This window comes from Bactrocera oleae, chromosome 5 (genome assembly GCF_042242935.1).
Source record: "Bactrocera oleae isolate idBacOlea1 chromosome 5, idBacOlea1, whole genome shotgun sequence".
Taxonomy (NCBI): Eukaryota; Metazoa; Arthropoda; class Insecta; order Diptera; family Tephritidae; genus Bactrocera; species Bactrocera oleae.
In genome coordinates, this window is record NC_091539.1 from 30,192,613 (window position 1) to 30,215,184 (window position 22,572).

At 34.3% G+C, this 22,572-nt stretch overlaps 2 protein-coding genes across 2 annotated transcripts in view; both read right to left on the reverse strand.

Annotated features, from left to right (window-relative positions):
- The window catches only part of LOC106624690 (nose resistant to fluoxetine protein 6), a 50,753-nt gene extending 45,142 nt beyond the window's left edge, over window positions 1–5,611 (reverse strand). Inside the window, exon 1 of the mRNA XM_036371939.2 lies at window positions 4,120–5,611. Coding sequence (XP_036227832.1) covers window positions 4,120–4,522 — 403 coding nt within the window. The 5' untranslated portion in view covers window positions 4,523–5,611. The remainder of the gene's footprint in view (window positions 1–4,119) is intronic.
- A 5,003-nt stretch (window positions 5,612–10,614) lies between these two features.
- LOC118682627 (nose resistant to fluoxetine protein 6) lies at window positions 10,615–13,551 on the reverse strand. Its single transcript, XM_036371976.2, has 4 exons — window positions 13,367–13,551; window positions 13,137–13,288; window positions 12,733–13,061; window positions 10,615–12,677 (listed from the first exon to the last, which is right to left on the reverse strand). Exons 1-4 carry the CDS (start codon window positions 13,549–13,551, stop codon window positions 12,567–12,569), a joined length of 777 nt encoding a protein of 258 aa, XP_036227869.2. The 3' UTR covers window positions 10,615–12,566.
- Window positions 13,552–22,572: the final 9,021 nt, after the last annotated feature.

Genomic DNA, 22,572 nt, shown 5'->3' on the forward strand with positions numbered 1-22,572 from the left:
ATTTAACGGAGTATTAACTAACGAGTTACCGGATAAACATGTTCGGTCTGAATACCCCTGTTATATTTGTGTTTAACAATACTTTATAACTTAATCACAGATCTTTAAAAATGGATGGCTCTAAAAATTGCCACTTCTGTAATCTTAAAATTATTTACTTTTGTTGGCTCTCTTATATAATATATTCTTTGACTTTATCCGATAAATGGAGGAAGGTATATACCAGTTTTACGTCTAACGTCTTACGTCCGAACAGCTGAGAGATGTCATAAAAAGGCTTTTGAAGACAGATTACACTCGTGTTTTACCGGTGTATGTAATGAAACATGCGCTCTGGGGATCAACTTTTCTGGCCGCATTGAAACACCAATTTGAAAACCTCCATCATGCAACATATCAATTTTAAATGACCGTCAGTAAAAACTATCCATTACAATATATACATCCTAAAAAGGACTTGTCTTAATTAAAAAAGCTAGCTGACTCGGTCAACTTTCTACCCCAAACAGACAGTGAATAAGTAATTCCATTGAAGTAATACCAACGGAAGAATAAGTGCAATTCGATTCAAATCAACACTTCTAGAATTTCTTCTTGAGCGTTAAAGTTGTCTCGTTGCTGATCTGTGTGATAAGCCAAAAGATTTCAAATTTCTAATCGAGCAATGTGAACGGCTGCTCTTTACCATCGTGTTTGAAAAGCCGACTTTGCTCGGGCCCTAATAGCACAGGGCTCTTTTTGTGTGATGTCTCGTTTTGAATTAGTGGATTGATTGGAGTGTTCAAAGAATTTTTCATATCATACATTCTGTAGTGTAAATTTCATAGGACATAGGATTGCTAATAACTCGAATTATCTGGTATATAAGAGATCAAGGGTTTTGACCATTGCTGTAAATTTTTCTTAGATATAATATTTGTGTTTGTATATATTTCTAGATAATTTTATTGAGTAGGACTTACAGACATTTTAATAGCTAATCGAGAAGGAGACAAATTTAACAAATCAGAGATCATCGGCCCAGTCGTTCTTAAGTCATTACTAATGTTACTAATCCGACATACCTAGTTTTATTTAAGAAACTTGAGACAATATAAGAAAAAAAATTTAAAAAAAATTACATAAGTAAGATTTTACATATCCGCTGTCACATTTACGTTCATCTTACCTAAAAACGACTAGAGTTTGTAAATACTACAATATATAAACATGAAGTAATTATTAGCAATAATTTTCGTAAGCTTTCCGCCAGTGTAACCTTGGCTCCAAATATTATTCAAAATTACAATTATTATATACATATATATATGAACTTTATTATTTTGCTCATAAAATCGGCCTTCTTTAATGCATAAACGAACTCTTCGATCAACCAGATAGTCACACCGGAGAGCCGCATATGCCGACAATTCAATGGCTGCATTTAACCTTTTTATCTAGCGTTACCTTCAAAATTGATACGTTTTGAGCATGTTGTATGTACATATACATATGTAGGTGTGTGTGTATGCATACTTCTTATGTGCTTGAAAATAAATGTCTGGAAATATAATACATATGTGTGTAGTAAAGCTCTTGCAACTTTTCGGTATTTATTAAGTAGTCATATGTTTTAATTTTTTAATCAGAAGCTTAGCAATATGGCTGATGCATGAAATAATTCACCGACCTTCAAAAAGTGAATAAGTATGGTAGTTCCCTAGCATACAGCAACGTGGGCACATATAATATGTTGTATTTGTATGTAAGCTTGCAGTCACTCGTCTCGAGCCTATCTCTAGACCAGCTCGTAAGTTAACATTAAAAACTTGATATTGCACCATTTTTGTTTTCATTCTTCTTCTTCCGGTAGTTTACTTCGTATACGATTCGTGTTTGTGTTTACACTGGTTGAGTGTGTAACTGTAGTTAACGATTGATCTTGTCATTGGCGCCGAACACCTCCTTGATTGCTCGGAAATTGAGCATTTGCAGCCAGAATACTACTGTAGGACTGGAGCCCCATTTACAATTGGCATCTAAATCGGCGAAGTCTCATTGATAATCATATACCATACATATGTTTTGTAAAAAATAAAGAAATGAGTGAAGAAAAGAAAACAATTCAAAACTTGTATCTTTTGACACACTTTGACGGCGACAAACAATTAAGAGTGTAATAAACCAAATACCCAAACTGGAAATTTGCTTTCGATTTGCGCTGAGGGGACGAGCTGGTGCACGGTCGGTGCGGTCAGCAAAAAGTGGCAAAATGTAGTAGCAAAGCTCGAAAACTGTGTTATGGTGCAAAAGTCTCTAATCTATGTATGCCTACGTATATGTTACCAATGTGTGCAGCTATGCAGGTCACGTTAGCAGTAAGAGTATATAATTAAAGACATACAGATATTTGTCCATTAAGTCAAATGGACGGACGAGCCCTAATTAATTGCATAATCACACAGAGTTTACTACTTTAGGTATTCAGTAATGTTAAATAAATCTGTTATGTGTGTGTGTGGTAGGTAGGTAGATAGTTGGTGTGGAAACTAAAGCACTTATGCAATGCTAAAGAAAAAAGCATTGCTGCTGTAACTGTGCGCTTCATACTGAAGGAGTAGATGCGTTTAATAAGTGAATTTTCCACATGACCTTGAGCTTATATAAAATAGAACTCAAAATATGTTAAATGAAGATGTATTTTCCACTTTTCTATGTTGCTTGAATTGATTCAATATATTACTACTTAATACGAATAAGATATGAGATGTGTTTTTAATTCTTTTATGTTACTTGAATACATTACTTTTTAATGAATGAATCGAAATCGCTTCGCCGATTCAAAAAAAAAAATTATGGGTATGTGTTATATCTTTGAGACCATGGCGAACATATATACATGTAATGCCATATTTGTGGAATAATATTCAATAAACATATTTGTAACTGGACAAGTCGGATTTTTTTGGATTTCTTTCTATTTCAATTTAAAATTCTGAAATTTGTAATCTGATATTCGGTGCTGTCTCGAATTATGTCTCGAAATTAAAGGCCATTAAAGTAAGCCATGTGTTTCTTAAGTTGTAAATGGTGTAAGTAATCCATTATTTTATTTGTATAGTTTAATTCCGATTTTTCACAACATTAGATTATTTAAGTAATTGATATTTATTTCTAAATAATAATTTTTAGTGCTTTTCATTTATATATTTGAAAATTTTAAATGAAAGTTAAATGTTTTGTTTGAATTTAAATATACGTTTTATATAGAGATAGATAGATAGATAGATTTGAATCAGATAGTTCGGGTGTTTGATAAATGTAAACCAAAAACATATTAATAAAATATAGAAAAGTAATTTTATAATCTTTAAATAATATAATATGAAAACATAGATATTTGATACAAAATTTAGCATCGTCACCCTAATTTTTTTAAAAGTCATGTAACATTACTAAATTATCACAAATCAATTATCTTGAATAACAATACTTTATAGGAGTAGCAATTGTTTTAATCTCACCCTTCACGAAATACTTTACTAAATTGAGTTTTACTTTTACTTCAATTTGTGTCAAAATATTTAAGTTTTTGGTCGGGAAACATGAAGCGAACTCTAAAATTATATTTTTCTTTTTACAAAATCAACCCATTTCGCCTTGCTAGTTCGGTTTATAAATATATGTATCGTTTAGTAAATCATCTGTGCAAATTTTTTTATGGAATTCAAAACTCTGACAAATTTGGAGCTCTTTGCTTTGATTTTTATTTCGACTTTGTTTTTGTTGTTATTACAAAAAGATAGTGGCAAAATGCCAAGCGGGTATTGCTGTTGGCTGAAGCAACTTTTTTAATGGGGCAAACCGAAGATTGCGTATTCTCTGTGTTTTCCTTGTATTAGCACACACAGTTGGTTGGCATTCAGTATAACACATCCTAAGTATCAGTACAGCTACATACGCATCTACCTATATGTGTAAAGATACCGGTGCGTACCTGTTTTCATAAGTTTCTTCAAATCACAGATGCAACTTACAGACACATGCGCATATGCACTTTGGTAGGTAAGTTGGTATACACTTGGAGGGTCTTATTGAAAGACCCGCAACTCATATATTATATTAATTCACTTTACTCACTTTTCACTGCCCATATATTAGCTGCATTCAATCCGAGCATGTAAAGCTCCAAATCCTGTGAGCAATTGCTACTAATGGACTTCTGGATGTTGCCCCAATGCTCCGACACGCTGGATATATCGAAAATGCTCAGCACATCTCTTAGTCGTACTGAGGTTCGCGGGTTCCACTGTGATGCCGTCACTTTGTTCGTCACCATTTCATCAGCTTTCGACTCGGGCAGCTGAAGATTGATGGCGCTATGGCTGGACATCATTGCTGCCAACGAAGTGTTAGTGGTTTTGGGCAGATCGCCATTACTGATCGCGGCGCCATATTCCGACACATTCAATAAAGTCACTAAAATGGCGAGATAAAAGCCAATGTTTGCATTCACCGATATAGGCACCAGAGGACGGTACATTGTGGACAAAATGTAGAATAACTTGCATACACTTATGGAAAAGTAAATATATATATGTATTTACAAATTTTCTTCGGTTTTTGATACACACTTCGTTTGGATTTTTATTCGTGAGTTGTTGTTATTTTTGACTTAGTGCATTTTCAAAAAATATGGGGCAAATACCAATTAGCACCCACTGGCTAGTTGACATTTTTTTAACAGTTTTCACTTCAACTCGTATCTTTATTTATTTTTTTTTTATATAATCAAATGTTAACTGTATGACCCAAAATTATACAAATTGTTTGAAGGAAACTGCAGGACGTAAATTAACCGTTACTAACGAATTCGAAAAACTGACCAAGTTAACAATTCATTCACGCTTCTGTTATTCTCTTTTACTTTCCAATTTTGGCCGTTATACTTGTGCTATGAATATTTCTACAAGTGTTTCGTAACTTCGGACCTCCATAAATGAACAAACAACCAGAGGAGGAACACTTTTACTTTCCTTATTTACGGGCACCGTGCACTATTGCGGTATTTCTGTGTGTTATTCAACGATCAGCGAGCTAAAATTCGTTTTTTGTATGCCGTGACTTGTTTCCTTACCCAGTAAGTGGGCGAGTGTGTAACGTACGCAAGCAGTGTCGACCGATTTGTGCGATAGCACAAATTCGAATTGCGGTTGCGCGGCGCGGCTTGTTGTAAAAATACATTAACAGCGTTGGACGAAGATAGCCGAAATGAAGGTTCGTTTAAGTTTCTTTTGGAATAGTGAGCGTGCGCGGCGCTCTCGCGAAACTTTTTGGTAACGAGCTGCCGATTTTAGTGAGCGATTATTGTTTGTTTTGAGAACCTTCTTCAAGCCGTGCTCTCACTCTCTGCAAGATCACATAGGTTTGTTATTAATACAAATTGCTTTTAGCAAGGACGTTACGAGCTGAACGTGTCTTGACTGATTGGCCATCGAAAGTGAACTGAAAAGTGCTTTTCTTCTTTTGAGACAAGCAGACAGGCTAATACTCCGAACAATTGTTCGAGGCAAGCGTTGGCCTCAATCTTGTAGCTTCACAACTACAATAATTGGTTACTTGTACACTCGATCTGCTCTGCCTGTCCATGCTTCTGCTCGTATCGCTCGTGGCTGTCGAAATCTCTTCCCGACTTTAGTTAAAAGCCTCAATGCATTCAATGAAGATGATGATACAAAATGCATACACGGCTTTTCTTTTGTTGTTACGCCTTGCTGCTGTTAAAAAACACTCGTATATTGGTATGTATGTATATTGGTGGCTAACTGCTGTTGTGCTTCACGTAGCTGGCGTTTCAATGCGGAAAATAAAAAGTTTATGTTGGTCAATAAACACGTAATTCGCTTTTATTTGCTTATTTTGTAACCGTGGGCATCGGTGCAGCGCTTGACTGATGCTGAGCGTAAGCCAGCGTCTGTTATTGTTAACAGCTGTCGCTGAGCATGTGAATACAGCCAATTGTACGGCTATTTACATTCTGTGTATATATATGTGTGTGCGTGTGTTTATTAATGGCTTAGTCTATATATTTAAGTATAGGCGGCACACAATTATCTAGAGCTTAAACTATTGCAGTATGTATATAATTTTTAATTTTGCTTTTTTGGGTTTATTATTGTTCATTGCATTGTAGACTTGCTGCAATTTTCTTCTTCATATTTATGTTCATACATATGCTACGTGTAGATACATCTATACATGCAAAATGTATATTCTCTTATAATATGTTCGTAAAATTTTATGTAATCATGAGATTTGTAATTGTTGTAATGACTTACTTAGTATGTTTTGTATTGAATTATGCTTCCGGATAGAACTCTGCGGGATATGTATGTACCCATACTCTTCGCATGCTGTTAATTGTTATAAATCATTGGGATGAACAGGTATTTGTGTAGGTATGCGTGTAGGCATGTATGTATTACTTTTTGCTTAGTGATTGGGAAGGATGCCGATTAAGTTATTGTACCTTGGCCAAGTATAACGCCATCCATCAACAAAACAAAAATAGCAGATTCTGATTAACATTGAAAACAGTATATGCGTAGAGTTGACATCAGTCTGTTAAAAACAGTAATTTATCTGTATTTAAGGATGAAATGATTATTGGTGTACCCATACCATATATGGTATAACGGTATATAACGGTCTTTTTACTGTTTATACTAGGATAATTTTTTTTAGGTCCATCCACTCTGTTATTGACGATAGCATCGAAAAAGTTAAAGAAACAATGCTTGAAAATCGCCAGAGAGAAAGCAGATAATATAAAAATCACCTATGGATCGACTCAATAACTTTTGGTTAACGACGTCGAATAGAGGTCGCAAAAGGCCTATATTCACCATATTCACCATACGTATATGCATCATTAATGTCGACTAGAGATAGGTTTCCTTTCTTTAAGTTGGATCAAATTGCACACAGTATGCTAAATTTTATTAAAATATTGTAGGTTCAGTATGTGTTTATCCCGGACAAACACCGTGACACTAAATTTTTATGTATATACTTGTATATATGTATGTATCAATGCATAATTCAGTTTTATTGTTATTAAAAGAGGTTATAATCGCGAATTCTCCAGAAAAAAGCTTGACTTACTTCATTTTGTTTGTAACAACGTGTGTACTGACACAAATAGAATATTCTTGGTATAGGAGTAGAACGGAACGGCATTAAAAACAACAAAACAAAGCGTTAACTTCGGTTGCACCGAAGCTTAATACTTTTCACAAATACAAAGGTTCCTTACAAGAACTTGATTCTGATCGTTCAATTTGTATGACAACTATATGCTATCGATATGTGATCTGATATGAACGATTTCTTCAGAGATTACATTGTTGCCTTAAGAAATAACTCATGCCAAATTTCGTTAAGATATTACGTCATTACGTCAAAACAAAAGTTTCCCGCATTCCGATTGTTCAGTTTGTATAGCAGCTATATGCTATCGTGGTCCGATATCGGTCAGGTGCAAAATTTCAGATCGGTAGCTTCAAAACGGAGGGACTAGTTCGTATATATACAGACGGACATAGCTAAACCAAATCAGCTCATCACGCTGATCATTTATGTATATATAAACTTCGTGGCAAACTTAATATACATATATGTAATTTGTAATTTAGTTCACTGAAAAGCTCTTTGGATGTTTTACAGTGATCACAGGCAAACAATTTGAATAAACCTTACTTACATATGATATTATAATTTTTAAGTTCTTGGATTAATAAAATTTTATATTGTGAAATAGGCCGTCTTCGAATCATACAATTTGTTAAACACGCTGCACTCTCTCTTCCTCACTTACAGACCTAATGCTCAAATTTTAAAGTGTGTATTTACATATGGTACATATGTATGTATGTTCCAACACCGCACCCGAAAAGTGAATACGTATGCAAAGTGTGCCGAACTTATTAACGGTTTTAATCGTAAATTTTCACCTGCCTCAAATCAAATGAACAAGTATGTACATTGCCACAAACGCATATGTACATATCAGAGCCTGTGTTTCATGAATCTTTCTTACACTTTCGCCATTTACTTTGAAATTCGCATCCGTGCCTTTCGAAGCAAGGGAATCGTCATTGGTATCGGCAGTTTGATATTGAACGAATGAAAGTTATGCATACTTTTAGTAAAGTATGAAAATTCGAATAAATGAAAATATCGGTACTCCGCATTTCAAAGCGAGTAAAAGTCAAGAGAGGGGCAGGAAAAGTCAAATCGAAGAGAGAAGCGAAAATCTAACTCAGTCGCTTGCTCCGTGCGATTAGCTAAGCTCGCGCAGGCTAAGAAAGCGCCAAAAGAGGACACGAAGAGGAGTCGCATACATAAAGGTCACCAGCAGATATTGCATAACCGTTATTTGTTGAATGGATTTCATTGTAAAATAAGCGATGTCGACAACTTTTGCAGCTTTATGTGGCTCTAGAGCAAATAGGTTTAACTGCCCATGTGTGTGTGTTATGAATGTATGCTTGTAAGCGCATATGTATGTATGAAAGTGTGCATTTGTGTATGGTTTGTGTATTGTCTGCGTCTTTTGGCTTAAATGTGATGGCCGCTTTTGTTGATACTGCTGTAATGCTGGCAATAGATCCGCCGTAGCTCTCCGTTGGCTGCGTCGCGCAGCTTTTGTTGATTTGTCCACTTTCAGTTTCGTTTGCCTCTCCGCACGCGCATTCGTCCGCGTCATCTCACTTTTTCTTAATGGATGTTAGCGGGTTCATCTTTTGTGCATGTACGACGCTTACGCATGTGTGCCTGTTTGTGTGTTAACTTATTTATTTGGAAGTTAGCTCATTTCGGTGTTACCTTAATAATTTTTTTTTTTACTACCGCTTACAGTTATGTAATAATATTTGGCGATGAATGAAGTAAAAAAAATGAAGTTAAATAAACCAAAATATTTTGGTCTGGCCAGCAGTGCAATAAGCTAAATTACTCCCTTTCGAGTTTTTATCTGGGAGAAGACCGAGTTGCAGAGAAACATAAAAACTTATGTATGTGTGTATGCATATACAATTTGTTATTGTTTCTATGGGATTTGGTGAACACAGACATGTGTGTTTGTTTTTGAAACATTTTATTATCTTAAAAAAAAACATTAAAACACTCAAAGGCAGAGGCTAAAAATGGAATGCTTACTTTAAAAGTTTGCACATAGTGTGTGTGAATACATATATTGGTATGCAAATTAAATGTCGAAATAAAATGGGAATAAAATTGTAAGTAGGAAGGGGTCAGCAAAAATTCAAGCTAACAGTCGGCATATTTATATATGACGACAAATTTTTATTGATATAACTATTTAATTACTTTGTATAAATTATGTATGCATAGCAATATTTGTACATACCTTTGTGTGTATGTATGCACAGTGTGATATTCGCATATGTTAAGAAGAAGTAATATTTAGTAGTCAACGGGAATATCGAATATTTTTAACTGGCCACCTATTAATAAAATTGCTTGTAAAAGAACTGTAACTGTACTTTTATTTAAAATATTTTTAATTGATTGCCGTATTTGTTTGTATTGTAAGTTATATAGTCCCTACAAGATTTGGTACAATTCAATACGCTTTGGTTATTTATTACACTACAACTTCAACTATGGTAGACGCGTTCTAAAATCTAATTAAGGGGTAAGGTCTGTCTAGAGTCCTCAAAACAGGCATTACTTTAACCATCTTTTCTGATAGTAAAGAAAAATATTTGAATGTCTCTCTTTCAGGTTTTATTAAACACTAGTTTTACCCCTTCGTTCTCATTGAATTCCTTAAATAAATATCGAAGATCACTATCTAAAACTAATAACTAATTACTTAAGTACATACTATACCGTGCTGATCATCTTCGTAGCGGTGGTGGTAACCAGAAAAAAGCAAATTTTATCTGACCCGTAGAGTTCAAGACATTTTTTGTTTTCTTAGATTTTAAAATTTTATTTGACAAACAATCAAATCTACCAAAAATATTGATATCGATAATACAAAATTTCAAAACTTCACCCAAATGCAGTTGGCTTGAAAACCGTACTAGGGGCTTTACTGGTTTTAAAATTGATAGAAAATGGAAAATGGGTAAACTAATACTATTTTATTTACAATTTTAAACTATATTAATTAGTTAACCACCGTAGAAAGTAGAAACATTTGTTGAGCTCGTGGAGCAAAATCCCGAAACTGGACGAGCAAGCTACAATTTGGAAACTGTAAAAATATGGCTAAGCGATCGTGTGAAGTGTTTCGAACATAAATAGTCGATACAATCTATTTCTCCTAGGCATATACTTTTTGAGCAAAATTATAGTTTTGAAGCGTTTAGCTCCTCTTCGGTCATTTGTGTTTTATCCAAATATGGTGTTCATAATATTTAAAAGCAGGTTTTGTGGCAACCAAAAATATAGTAGATAGTTTGTGGTGATGTGCCTTCAACTCATTAAGTAAATAACAAAATGATTCCTTCATTTAAACGAAATAACTAATGAATCGGAAAAAAAATGTTAAATTGTCATTAAAACTTTGGCTGATTTGGTGTTAACAAGTTATAATGGATTTGAGTGATTGTAATATAAATCAACACTAATGTCCATTTTAATAATTGTTCACCTTTTCGTGAACAATGACTAAATTTAATTCTTTTGATTTTTCTCTTAAAAATTTTCAGCTGTTTAACTATCTGCCAAATCTTCATTTTAACTCTAAATAAAACTTCGACTAAAAATATTTGAAGTTCATAATAGCAGATAACAAGATATGGGTATTCACCTAAATCTGGGCGGTCACGCCCATTATCTAATTTTGAACGTGGTTCCTATAAAATCATCTTATACCATCCCAGAGATAAAATTTAATGTCTCTGGCTTGTTTAGTGCTTGATTTAACGCGCTTTTAGTAGTTTTTAACAGTACCGTTATATGGGGTCACCGATTTCATTTTCCATTTTCACACCGTCGATAGAGATGCTAAAAAAATTTGTTGTAGGTAATACAAACAACCGTTAGGTGAACAAAACTATTATACTCTGTAGCAACAAGTTGCGATAGTATAAAAATGGCGATTTTGCTTAAATAAAGGTATTGTAGGCAGGGAAGCATAAGTGCCGCATGAAAGAGTAAGAGTATGGAATTGTTGCAAAATTTCAGAGACAAAGCTTCTTATGAAAATGTATCAGTTCCCGCAATAATATGAGGCACAGAGAGAACCATATGAATAGGTGGATATTCAAATAACTGGTAAAGCTGTATGTATAACCAATGTACTAACAAATGTGTTGGCATGTAAGCACTCATGTACCGAGATATGTATTTATGTGTTTAAAACATATGGTGCGATTGCGATTACGCTGCGGTGAAAGTGTCAAAGCTTCGTTTCCCTATTTTCCTGCAAGTCCATTTAGCACCTCGGAGGCCAAAATTAACGTGCATTCGAAACGATAACAGAAGGTGCACTCACCGTTAGTTTGTTTTTGTACCTGACTTACAAACAAACGATGGGTAATATTACGAATCACATGAAAATCAACCATTTGGTAATATCTGTTCGTCAGATGAAAGTAAAAAAATAGAGCTATTGTACATAAGCCTTAGAAAATTATTTGATTAGTTAATTTTCTGTCCCATGAGTATTCAAACCAAAGTAGGAAAAAATTAAAGAAAACAGATGTTCGTTTGAATATAACGGTAGGAACCAAATCCTTCCCCTCTTTTCTTTCATATCGTCATGAGCTATGTAATGTAAGTTTGGGATAAATATCAATGCCCTCTTGAATTCAACTCTCAACTAGCTAACTCTCTTTCTCAAGTTGATGCTCTACGAGAAGTCTATTGTCTGACTATTTAGAAATATACCTGTTTCATAAAATTGTAAAACAGATGTATTATATGTGTCTAGTTTAATTTATATTTAAGGAAGAATTTAAATTTGAAGTTTTTTTGATTCTACGGTATTTTTTGGCAAAAATACTGAATCTTTGATGTTACTCTGTTTTTTTTTTCTGGATCAACTTTCAACAAAATTGGTATTTTTGTTTTGTTTTAAAAGTTCGATTTTAGTCTGTAAATTTTTGTTGCATGCTGGTATCTATACTTCTTTTCAGGCCCAGCGTCATATTTGTCAGTTTACCAAACACCCTATTAAACTTGATAGTGATTGTAGTATCAAATCAATTTGTCTTAATAAAAATATAATTTCGCAGCACTTAACATTGGTTATCTCTGGCAATAGAAATGTCATCTTTAAGAGATTTATTTCTAAAATTTAGTGAAAACTGTCCAAGAAAACTGTCTAATCCAAAAAGTGGATTATGTTGCTGACTGTGGCCTTATAGATTTTTTATATACATATGTACATAAATTTGTTTTAGGTGCTCATAGCATGAATGTCTGTAATCTATTTCGCCCGTGCTTAGCCCCACCCTTTAAATATTTTTAAAAAATTTCCCGAATTTTACAACCACTTAGTCCTTATACGTGTATATATCTAGCAATTAACGTTTGTCGAAAATTTTCTGCTATTTTAGAATTGCTTCCTGTAGAAATGCACAAAGAGGTCCATCGAATAGAACATGAAGAAAGAGCGCGCTCAAGTATGTCATCAGCAAGCACCCCACAAAAATTGAAACCTGCAAAAGTGTTGTTTTATTAAATGTGATAAAGGTATTGAATTTTCTAACTCACCGTGTGTCCAACAGAATTGTAGATGGGCGTGTCAGCTGTGAAAACCAGCAGCCGAATTACAATCGGACCCACAAGTAGACAAACCGGTGACAGTCGTTCCAAAACATATAAAAATTTCCCATCAAGCAGAAAACTAAGCGGTCTCCAAGTCTGATAGTTTTCAGCTGTTAGAGTTGTCCAGAACAGCATCAGAGACCACATAGCATGCGAAATGGTGAAGAGTGTTGCGTGGCACCAGCGTCCATACGACAGGTTAGGCAGGAGTTTCTCGTAACCGTATTTGTAGCCAAATACAAATAAGCCCGCCATTAGCAAATACGTAAGCCAACCTTTCGGACGTCATTTTGAGAGTATGAGGGTGGGTGAGTGTGAGCAGAAATTCTACAATATGCATGCATAATTACCACAAACTAGCACCACGAAATTCATTTTCAAGCTGGATTGCGTCCGCTGCAGAATGTATCCAACACATATGCCCATTATATACGGAGACATGCGCAGGCAAATGTTATCGAAGACCAAATTGAATTCAGCTAGTTCCTTTTGCATAAATGTTCTGTGGCAAAGGTAGAAGAAAATGCTTGATTGGGTTATTAAAAACTTCGTTCTATTATGTTTTTGCCGTGCATCATACCCTATCGAGAATTCTGCGTTGGTGATGGGATCCGATTCCCATACTACCGAAGCTAATATGGATATAATAAAAGTAGCCACGCCAATTATTATAGCATACGTCGAGTGGATCTCGGCGAGGAGGAGAACCAAGGAAGCCACAATAAAAAACTGCATTTCCAACGAAAGAAACCAGGTCCAAGGCATGCACTGGAGGGATGAGTTGTAAACAATTATCATGAAAATGAGTTTTGTGATTTTTTCAGTTTCCAGGGAATCGTAATATCAGTTTAAATAAAAATTCTCACCCGCTGCTCCAGTGGATAGAAAGTGTCCACATATAGAACGTTGCTTAATTTCTTGTTGCATGTTTTGTAGTCTAATGATGGCATTTCTAGGGCGATGTTATTGTAAAAATGTTTATCTAGCAGATGCTCAGCGAAGGTGCAAAACGCAAATGATGGAGTTACTCTGGGATGAATAAAAATACGTGATAAAAGAAATGTTCTTTAATATTCAAAGGAGAACGTAGAAATTCTTTAGGTTTTTCTTTTTTAGCTTAACGAAGTCATCAACCACTCCACTGTGCATGGTGACATCTAGTGACAAAATAATAACGTAACACTTAACGGTATTTAGTTAACGTAACTAAGAACGTAAAATCACGTTCTTTGCTTTAACGTATATGTATGTACATATGGATATAACTATTGTATATACATATGTATGGAATGTGTTAAAATTAAATTAAATTGTTAAATAAATTTTACCATAAATAAATGCCTGCCAAATAAAAATATTACTATTTTTTGGGTATTTAAGTTAACATATTATGTAGTATCAGTAATCAATTATTATTATTTTTTCTAATTTTAATAATAACTAATTTAGTGAATGTATATTCAGTAGAAAATAAAGTGAATTTACACTACTTACTAATTAATAAATGCTAAATACATTTCTTTTCTTTTATGTAAATTCAATTGTTCAATATTATTTGACATAATTTTAATGTGGTCTTCAATATTTCTAATTACAAAACGTCAAACCTACCCAATCCAGTCAACTATGTATCAATTGGTTGCAATTTAAACTCTCACGATTATTTGTATGCTGATTTCCGTAAGTTCGTGAAATATTTGGAATACTAAATTAAATATTATAAATAAACTAACTAAACAAAATAAAAGTATTTTTTCTCAGCTTGATTGGCATCTATATGCCATAATATTATCGGAGATTGCAGTGAAAATCCATGCCAAATTTTATAAAGATTCCTTGTCAAATAAAAAAGTTTTCCATACAAAAATTTGAGTTTGATCGGTCAGTTTGTATAGAAGCTATATGCTATTGTTGTTCGATGTCGGCAGTTCCGACAAATGAGCAGCTTCTTGGAGAAAAAAGGACGAGTGTAAAATTTTTGAGGGACTAGTTGGTGTATATACAGACGGACAGACAGAGGAACAGACGAACATGAATAAATCGACTCAGCTCGTCACGCTGACGAATTTACCATATATACTACATACTTTATAGAGTCTTTCTTTTCCTCTGGAGTGTTACAAACGTCGTGGCAAAGTTAATATACCCTCTTCAAGGTATAACATTTAACATGTTATTCACATGGTGAATGTTAAACGAATCGGGAATTGAATTCGTTTAAACTCAAAGGGCGTCATCAAAGTCTTTAGTGCTCGATTTTTCGTTATTCTTCGATAGATTGATTCGGAATTTCATAAGGCCTTATTGCATTACGACTTTGTTCGAAAGGTTTTTTCAATTTGAGTATTTTCTATGTAATTGGATATCTTCCTAGAATCAGCGGTTATCAAAATCGATTCAGTAATTTTTGAGTTATAAGTCGGGTGTAACTAATCCGATTTTATATTTGAGTATACCAATTGTAGTTATAGAATAAATATAAAATACTTACGAAAGAGCCTTCTGCAGAGTTAGCTTTAAAACAAAAAACATTTGCTGCGAGACCTGATACTTTCCACTGGGAAATTTTTGTAGAAATTCAGCAGCCAATTTTGAACCACTGTTGAATAAAAGAGAGCATTTTAATTTATTAAGGCGGTTTTAACAAGGTATTTATTGGTCAACAAGTGAAATGAACTGGAATTCAACTATACAATTAGAAATTTGTACTTCCAAGAGTATCATTCCACCCATAGAACCTTCTCAATTGACTTAACTTTACAAAGAAATAGATGTCAATCAAAAAGCTGGCGTAGTGCAGCACAGGAACTGTTGGTGATTGCTTTCCATTCCTGGGTTCAATGTTGCTCGAAACAGCTTTGATTTGTGTGTCCAGGGATTCGTAAATTATGAGTAACGTAAAGGCTACATAGATAAGTGTCTGCGGTGTTATATCACCAACGAAAGTGTTATATAGAACATTATGGGGCGAAATAGCATTTAGTATCTCGTCCAATTTGTAAGAGCGTGGCTTGGTCGAGATTTGCGGCATGCTTACTGCGGAAGATGGAACAATGAAATGTAATAGTATAAACGGCAAATGTAATAAAAAGTAACGCAACGAAAGTATCGTAATTTCTCTTCTACCATTCTTGGTTAAGGCCAAATAAACAAAATTCTTACGACGCCTTACTTAAATAAGGGCAAATAGTGTATGAATTTACCTCCGAATTTTATGTCCACAGTTCCAGTGTTGGTTGTAGTTTTACGGGTAAATCGTTTCATATTTCTTAAAAGAGAGTTTTTGTAATCTACCACAAACCCGAAATTATTTCCAAACGCATCAGTGTTGGAGTCGGAGTAGTTGATTATTGAGTTGTAGCTGCGCATAACAAAGAACAAGGCATAAACGAAGAAAGAACTGCATACAAATGTGCTGAAATTATAAAGGTGCTTTATAAATGCATAAATATACAAAAGGAACAGGGATTAGTTTGGGTAGGACCGAACAGTCTAATATGTTTTTACAAATTGTAGAAATATATAGGGAGTAACAGGGCTATATCCTTGTTCTAATTAAGCTTTACCGTTCTATAATGTCAATCCTCAAACCAAGACTGGGTTTTCTAATTGAATAGGTTATTGAAGGATCCCACTTTATGGGTCATTTCTTTATTAAGACATAGGTTGATAATGTTATCCGAAATTTTAGATTCTTATCTCTTCGCTTTCTCCAACTTAGAGTCTTATAAGTTTCTAGCAAAACAAACTTTTTGTTTTTTTGTAATTGTAGGTTTTCTTAAATAGTAATGTTTTTCTTAAGTTTTGACTGAGTTCCCTAGATCGTATTAGTTGTTATTTGAATTACGACCGTTAACCAATGCAAAATCTGATGAACCCAACAAAATTAATAATATTTCTAAAAATGTATTAAAAACCCTCATATAAGGGACCCGAAACCAACAAGCTATTTCAAATAGTAGCATAATGGAAGAAACCGAATTTATAACCATAATATAAAGACAAGTAAGGAAAGGCTAAGTTCGGGTGTAACCGAACATTTTATACTCTCGCAAAGTCAAACGGTATACACGATTGAGATTTCTTTATATATTTAAATAATTAGAAGTAGGAACTGTTGCTTCAGTTATTTACATTCACAGTGAAATTAATTAGAGCAATTTGTAAACTACTTATATTAAAAAAAAACATCTTGAATTTAGATATACAAGTACATATGTATGAATGAGATATTAACTCCACCAAAGTGGCTAAATTTGATATTATAAGCGTATGTGGAAAACGTTAACCAGAGAATCGGAATTCATTATATAAATGTGTAATGTTTAGACCAAGGTATATACTAGTTTTTTTCTAATTCAGGGTCAAATCATATAGCTTTTAAGAAAACATATCCACTTAATTTCAATCAAATATCACATTTTGATCAACCGGAACGGTCAAGTCAGTTGGAAAGGCGGGTAAAGTCAGTTGGAAAGGCGAAAATCATATATATATTTGAGATAGAGATCGATATTAATTTAGACATTGCAAAGCTATACTCGACATATTTGGAAGCAATTTTATATTTATATAATAAAAATGTTAATACTCACTGACCGACATATTCGGCATATAACTGGTTAAAATAACGAAAATCATTATAAGTAGTATAGGGAAGTTGAGGGGAGATTTTTATCAGACGCATGTTCGAGAATCCTGATATTAGTTACATGGTGGCTTGGTAAAATTTTCACCCGATTTGATACCTTGAGACCAAAGATACCTTGTTATGAGCAAAACACGCTTTCTCAATTTCATTAAGATAACTCAAAAATCTATCAAATACAGGAATATCAAAAGAATGTTATATACCAATTGAAATTGGCTGAACGGGTCTCGAGATATGTGATTTCACCTAAAAGTGGGCGGTACCACCCCCATCGTCCAATTTTGACCCCGGCTCCTTTAAAGTCCTTCATACCCTCTCGGCGGTAAAATTTAATGTCTTTGGCGTATTTAGTCATTGACTTATAGCGCTTTAAGTAGTATTCATATGGGAAATGAGCGGGATGTAACTAGATTTCATTTATTTTTACAATGTCGGTAGGGGTGCTTAAGGGAATTTCCGAATTTTGTTATTTTAGCTTGAACGGAATGTACATTAAACTTTTTATAAGGCTACAGCGATCCCCTCTGACAAATTACAGTTCTATGTCTTAATTTAGTTATTATATATGGCACTTTATAGGTTTTCGTTTAATGGCGTTTTGTGAGAGTGGCAGTAGTCTGATTACACCCATTTACGAACTTCTCCTTTTTTGTCAAGGAATACGTGTACCAAGTTTCATTATGATATCTCAATTTTTACTCAAGTTGCAGACAGATGGACGGACAGTCACTCGGATTTCAACTCGCCTCGTCATCCAGATAATTTATACATTATATCTAACTCGATTAGGGATGGAAGAAAAATAAACAAAGCATCTTCATTGCTCCGCCGAAACCGATCTTTAAATAAGAACTATAGAGAAAGTTAAATAGAAGTAGCTTAATTCGTAACATAAGTTTGTCTGGACGGATTGTGCTATATTAAACTGAAGATTAAATTATTGAAGTAAATATATACTTATGTATCGATTTATGAGCAAATCCAAAGGAAGGAAAATCAGCATATTACTTATATCGTGGATAAACGGAAGTATGAGAGGATTGTTTTTCTAGTATTGTACTTCTAATGATACAAAACTGTATATTTACACAATTTTCCATCTACTTTATATCAAGTGTCATCATTGTGTTCCCATATATTCCATTTTTATACTCTCGCAACCTGTTGCTACAGAGTATAATAGTTTTGTTCACCTAACGGTTGTTTGTATCACCTAAAACTAATCGAGTTAGATATAGGGTTATATATATATAAATGATCAGGATTAAGAGACCAGTTGAAATCCGGGTGACTGTCTGACCGTCCGTCCGTGCAAGCTCTAACTTGAGTAAAAATTGAGATATCTTTATGAAACTTGGTAGACATGTTTCTTGGTACCGTGAGATGGTTGGTGTTGCAGATGGGCGTAATCGGACCACTGCCACGCCCGCAAAACGCCATTAATCAAAAACAAATAAATTTCCATAACTAAGCTCCGCAATAAGATACAAGACTATTATTTGGTACACAGGATCACATTAGGGAGGAGCATCTTCAGTTAAAATTTTTTTTAAAGTGGGCGTAAGTCCCGCCCCTAATAGGTTTAGTGTGCATATCTCCTAAACCGCTAATGCTATAGTAACTAAATTCACTGGAAGCAAATTTTTTTAGAACCTCTACCTACAGTGTGAAAATAGTTGAAATCGGGTGGCAACTTCGCCCACTCCCCATATAACGGTACTGTTAAAAACTACTAAAAGCGCGATAAATCAAGCACCAAACACGCCAGAGACATTAAATTTTATCACTGGGATGGTATGAGATGAGTTTATAGGAACCGCGTTCAAAATTAATCAGTGGGCGTGGCACTGCCCACTTTTAGGTGAAAACCCATATCTTGGGATCTGCTTAACCGATTTCAACCAAATTCCGTGCATAACATTCCTCTCATATTTCTGTGTTATAATACGAAAATGGGCGAAATCGGATTACAACCATGCCTACTTCCCATATAACACCATTTTAAATTCCATCTAATTCTTTCACTTTCCACTATGCAAATCAAGCAACAATGATTATATCGGTGTAAAACTTTGCGTGAATAATACGTTTAAAGTATGCCACCTTGTGACCAAAAATTGTCTAAATCGAACCAAAACTGTTCAAGTCCCTAAGTACTAAATATGTGGACCCCAGTGCCTATAGTTGACCTTCTACCGAAAATATCAGTCAATCCACAAAGAAATCTCAAACGAGTATACCATTTGACTTTGCGAGAGTATAAAATGTTCGGTTACATCCGAACTTAGCCTTCTTTACTTGTTATTAAATATTTTTTATTTTCTTGAATAGAACGGGGTATAACGACATGGACATGACAATGATATGTTTTCGAGTATTTGTAATACTAACAGATCCAGAATTTACTCAATGTCTTTTATTGCACGGACAGACAGATTATGCGAAATCCATTCGCATTCATACTTAATGTCCGATAGTCTTACAAAGTGAAAATAACAATTATATTCTTTGTAATATATTGTGAGAGTATAAAAGCCTTACTAATTTGTATACAATATGTGTGCTTACATCAAAATATAAGAATCCGTGTCGTTACGAATACTGTACACATCGCTGAGGACCCGATGCCACAAAAAAGTACTATTCCTTACGACATGATTGCTTTGAAAGAGGTACACATCTAGAATCTGCTGCAAGTCCTCGGCAATGCAGGATGATGGAAAGCAAATGAGCTGTTCTATTTTCTCAAACTATGTTATAAATTGAGTACGAGAAGCCTTCTGATAAAATCAATTTCCAAATATTATTCACATTTTTCACCTTAAAACCTCCTTCATAAACAATCTCCAATAAGTAGTGACCCACAATGATTTGTACGGCGAATGGTACGATAGTTTCATTTGCAAGAAAACTCCACGACGTGTGTTGTACTTGGTTCTTGTACTGATGCAGCAAGGACCGACAGATGTTTGGGTTGTGGATCCGCACATTTGCTGCACCGCCCAATGCCCCACCTGCATAGTAAGCCGTCGCATCATACACTTAATTAAGCATATGCACAAAAAAATTTTAATTATTGAAATTAGCCGGTTAAAATTACGGCCGTACTGCACACTCACACTTCACAGCCCAAAGAGAACCACGCCGAAGACCCTCCAAAAAGTTGTACATGTCTCTTATGCAGTTCTCACTTATGTTCCAGCCTTTATCGTTGAATTCAAAGAAGCGCAATGTTGCATATGGGCTGAAGCCTTCAAATATGTAATTGACACTGGTGACAACTGTGGTGCTCACATGACCCGATTCACACATTACTAACAGAAGGCCACAGGAAACCCCAACTGGCACTGACCACTTCATTTTACACTTCTGTGAAAATTCTGAATAAAGGTATTTTAAAAATAAAACTTTGACGGCCAACAATTTTTGAAATTAACGATAAATACACACTCTAAGCTTACAATTTCTTAACTGAAAGCAAAGCCACGCTTCTTTTTCTTCATACCTATTCTTTTTCATATACCCCATATCACTTCTATTACTAATCGTCTTCAATAATAATGTGAATTGAAATTTTCACTTGCCATTATGCACGTCGTTGCAAATATGGAGTACATTAACACTGGTCTGAACTCTGGGTGAAATTGAAAGTTAAAACTAATGTTACTTTTGCGGCTTTTAGTTTCTTTTATTACTAACCGACGCTTTAGACATTTCAAAGGAGTTCACTGGTTAGACACAAAAACATATTACATTACTGATATTATAAAGCAATTGGTCATCCTATCTACTGGTCCAAACTCGCTTTTGAACACGGCCGGATTAAAGAAAGTGCTATGGTAGAGGGACGCCAGAGGAGTTATGAGCTTGTGAACTCAAAAAAAGGAAAATGGAAAGTACAAAAATATGAGGTGTTGTTTATATAATGGTCTCTCGGAAATTTTTTAAAAGAAATTATGCGTATAAATCAACATTCGTTATTAATATTCGTGCTAATTTAACTTCTAATTTGGATAATATTATAATGGTATCTTGCTCAGAATATTATATATTGCTGACTTTACCATAGAGTGAATCGGACTACCCCTGTTCCATAAATGTAGTATAAACTCAACAAATGAAGAAGAAATTTATATATGCTGTATATGGGGTCTATAAGATTTAGCCATGTCCGCCTGCCTGTCAGTATATATGCCAACTAGTTCCTCAGTTTTGGAGGTATCGATCTGAAATTTTGCACAAGTTTTTTTCTTTCCAAGCTACTCATTTGTCGGAACCATCGATATAGGACCACTATATGAAATTGCTGTCATACAAATTGAACGTTTAAAATCAAGTTCTTCAAAACTATCGGATTTAGGTCATGAGATTGGGCGGGCCACTCATTCACATTAATATTTTGGTTCTGAAACTATTTCTTAACAAATTTTGAGGAATGTTTGTAGTTATTATCCTGCATGTAGTCCCATTTTAATACCATTTCTTCCCCTCGGCACATGGCAGCATCACCAGCGCAAGTACACCTCGATATGTTTTATACTTCTTAAATTCTTACGAATAACAAAGCTAAGTATCTACCTTCATAACTAAATGCTATTAACATAGGCAAAAGCGAGTCGCGGTGGGTACTTCCTGATTAGTTATACCATAAATACAACTCATACCATTTAAAGAGATTTTTAAAATAATTACATGTACCTTAGTTATTGTGTTCCTCCTTGGTAGCAGCTAGTTTTATATCAATAGTAACACATAAACTTAGTTTTATTTGGTTTTAGAATATCTTTTGTTATCGTTTGAGGTATTTAAGAGATATTCACTTTCCGTCCGAAAAGGTGGATTTCGAAATAATCGTTAAGCGAGATCAGTGTTAAGCAGGATTGTGAATTTTTTAATTACAAAATAGAAAATTTAATTTTTAATCCAAGATGTTAGGTTTTCAATTTTAATTAGATTCTTAATTTTTAATCCCAACATCTTGGATTAAATATTAAATTTTCATTTTTATACTCTCGCAACCTGTTGCTACAGAGTATCATAGTTTTGTTCACCAAACGGTTGTTGGTATCACCCATAACTAATCGAGATAGATATGGAGTTATATGCGTAGGTTGCCTTTAATATTTTCGGATATA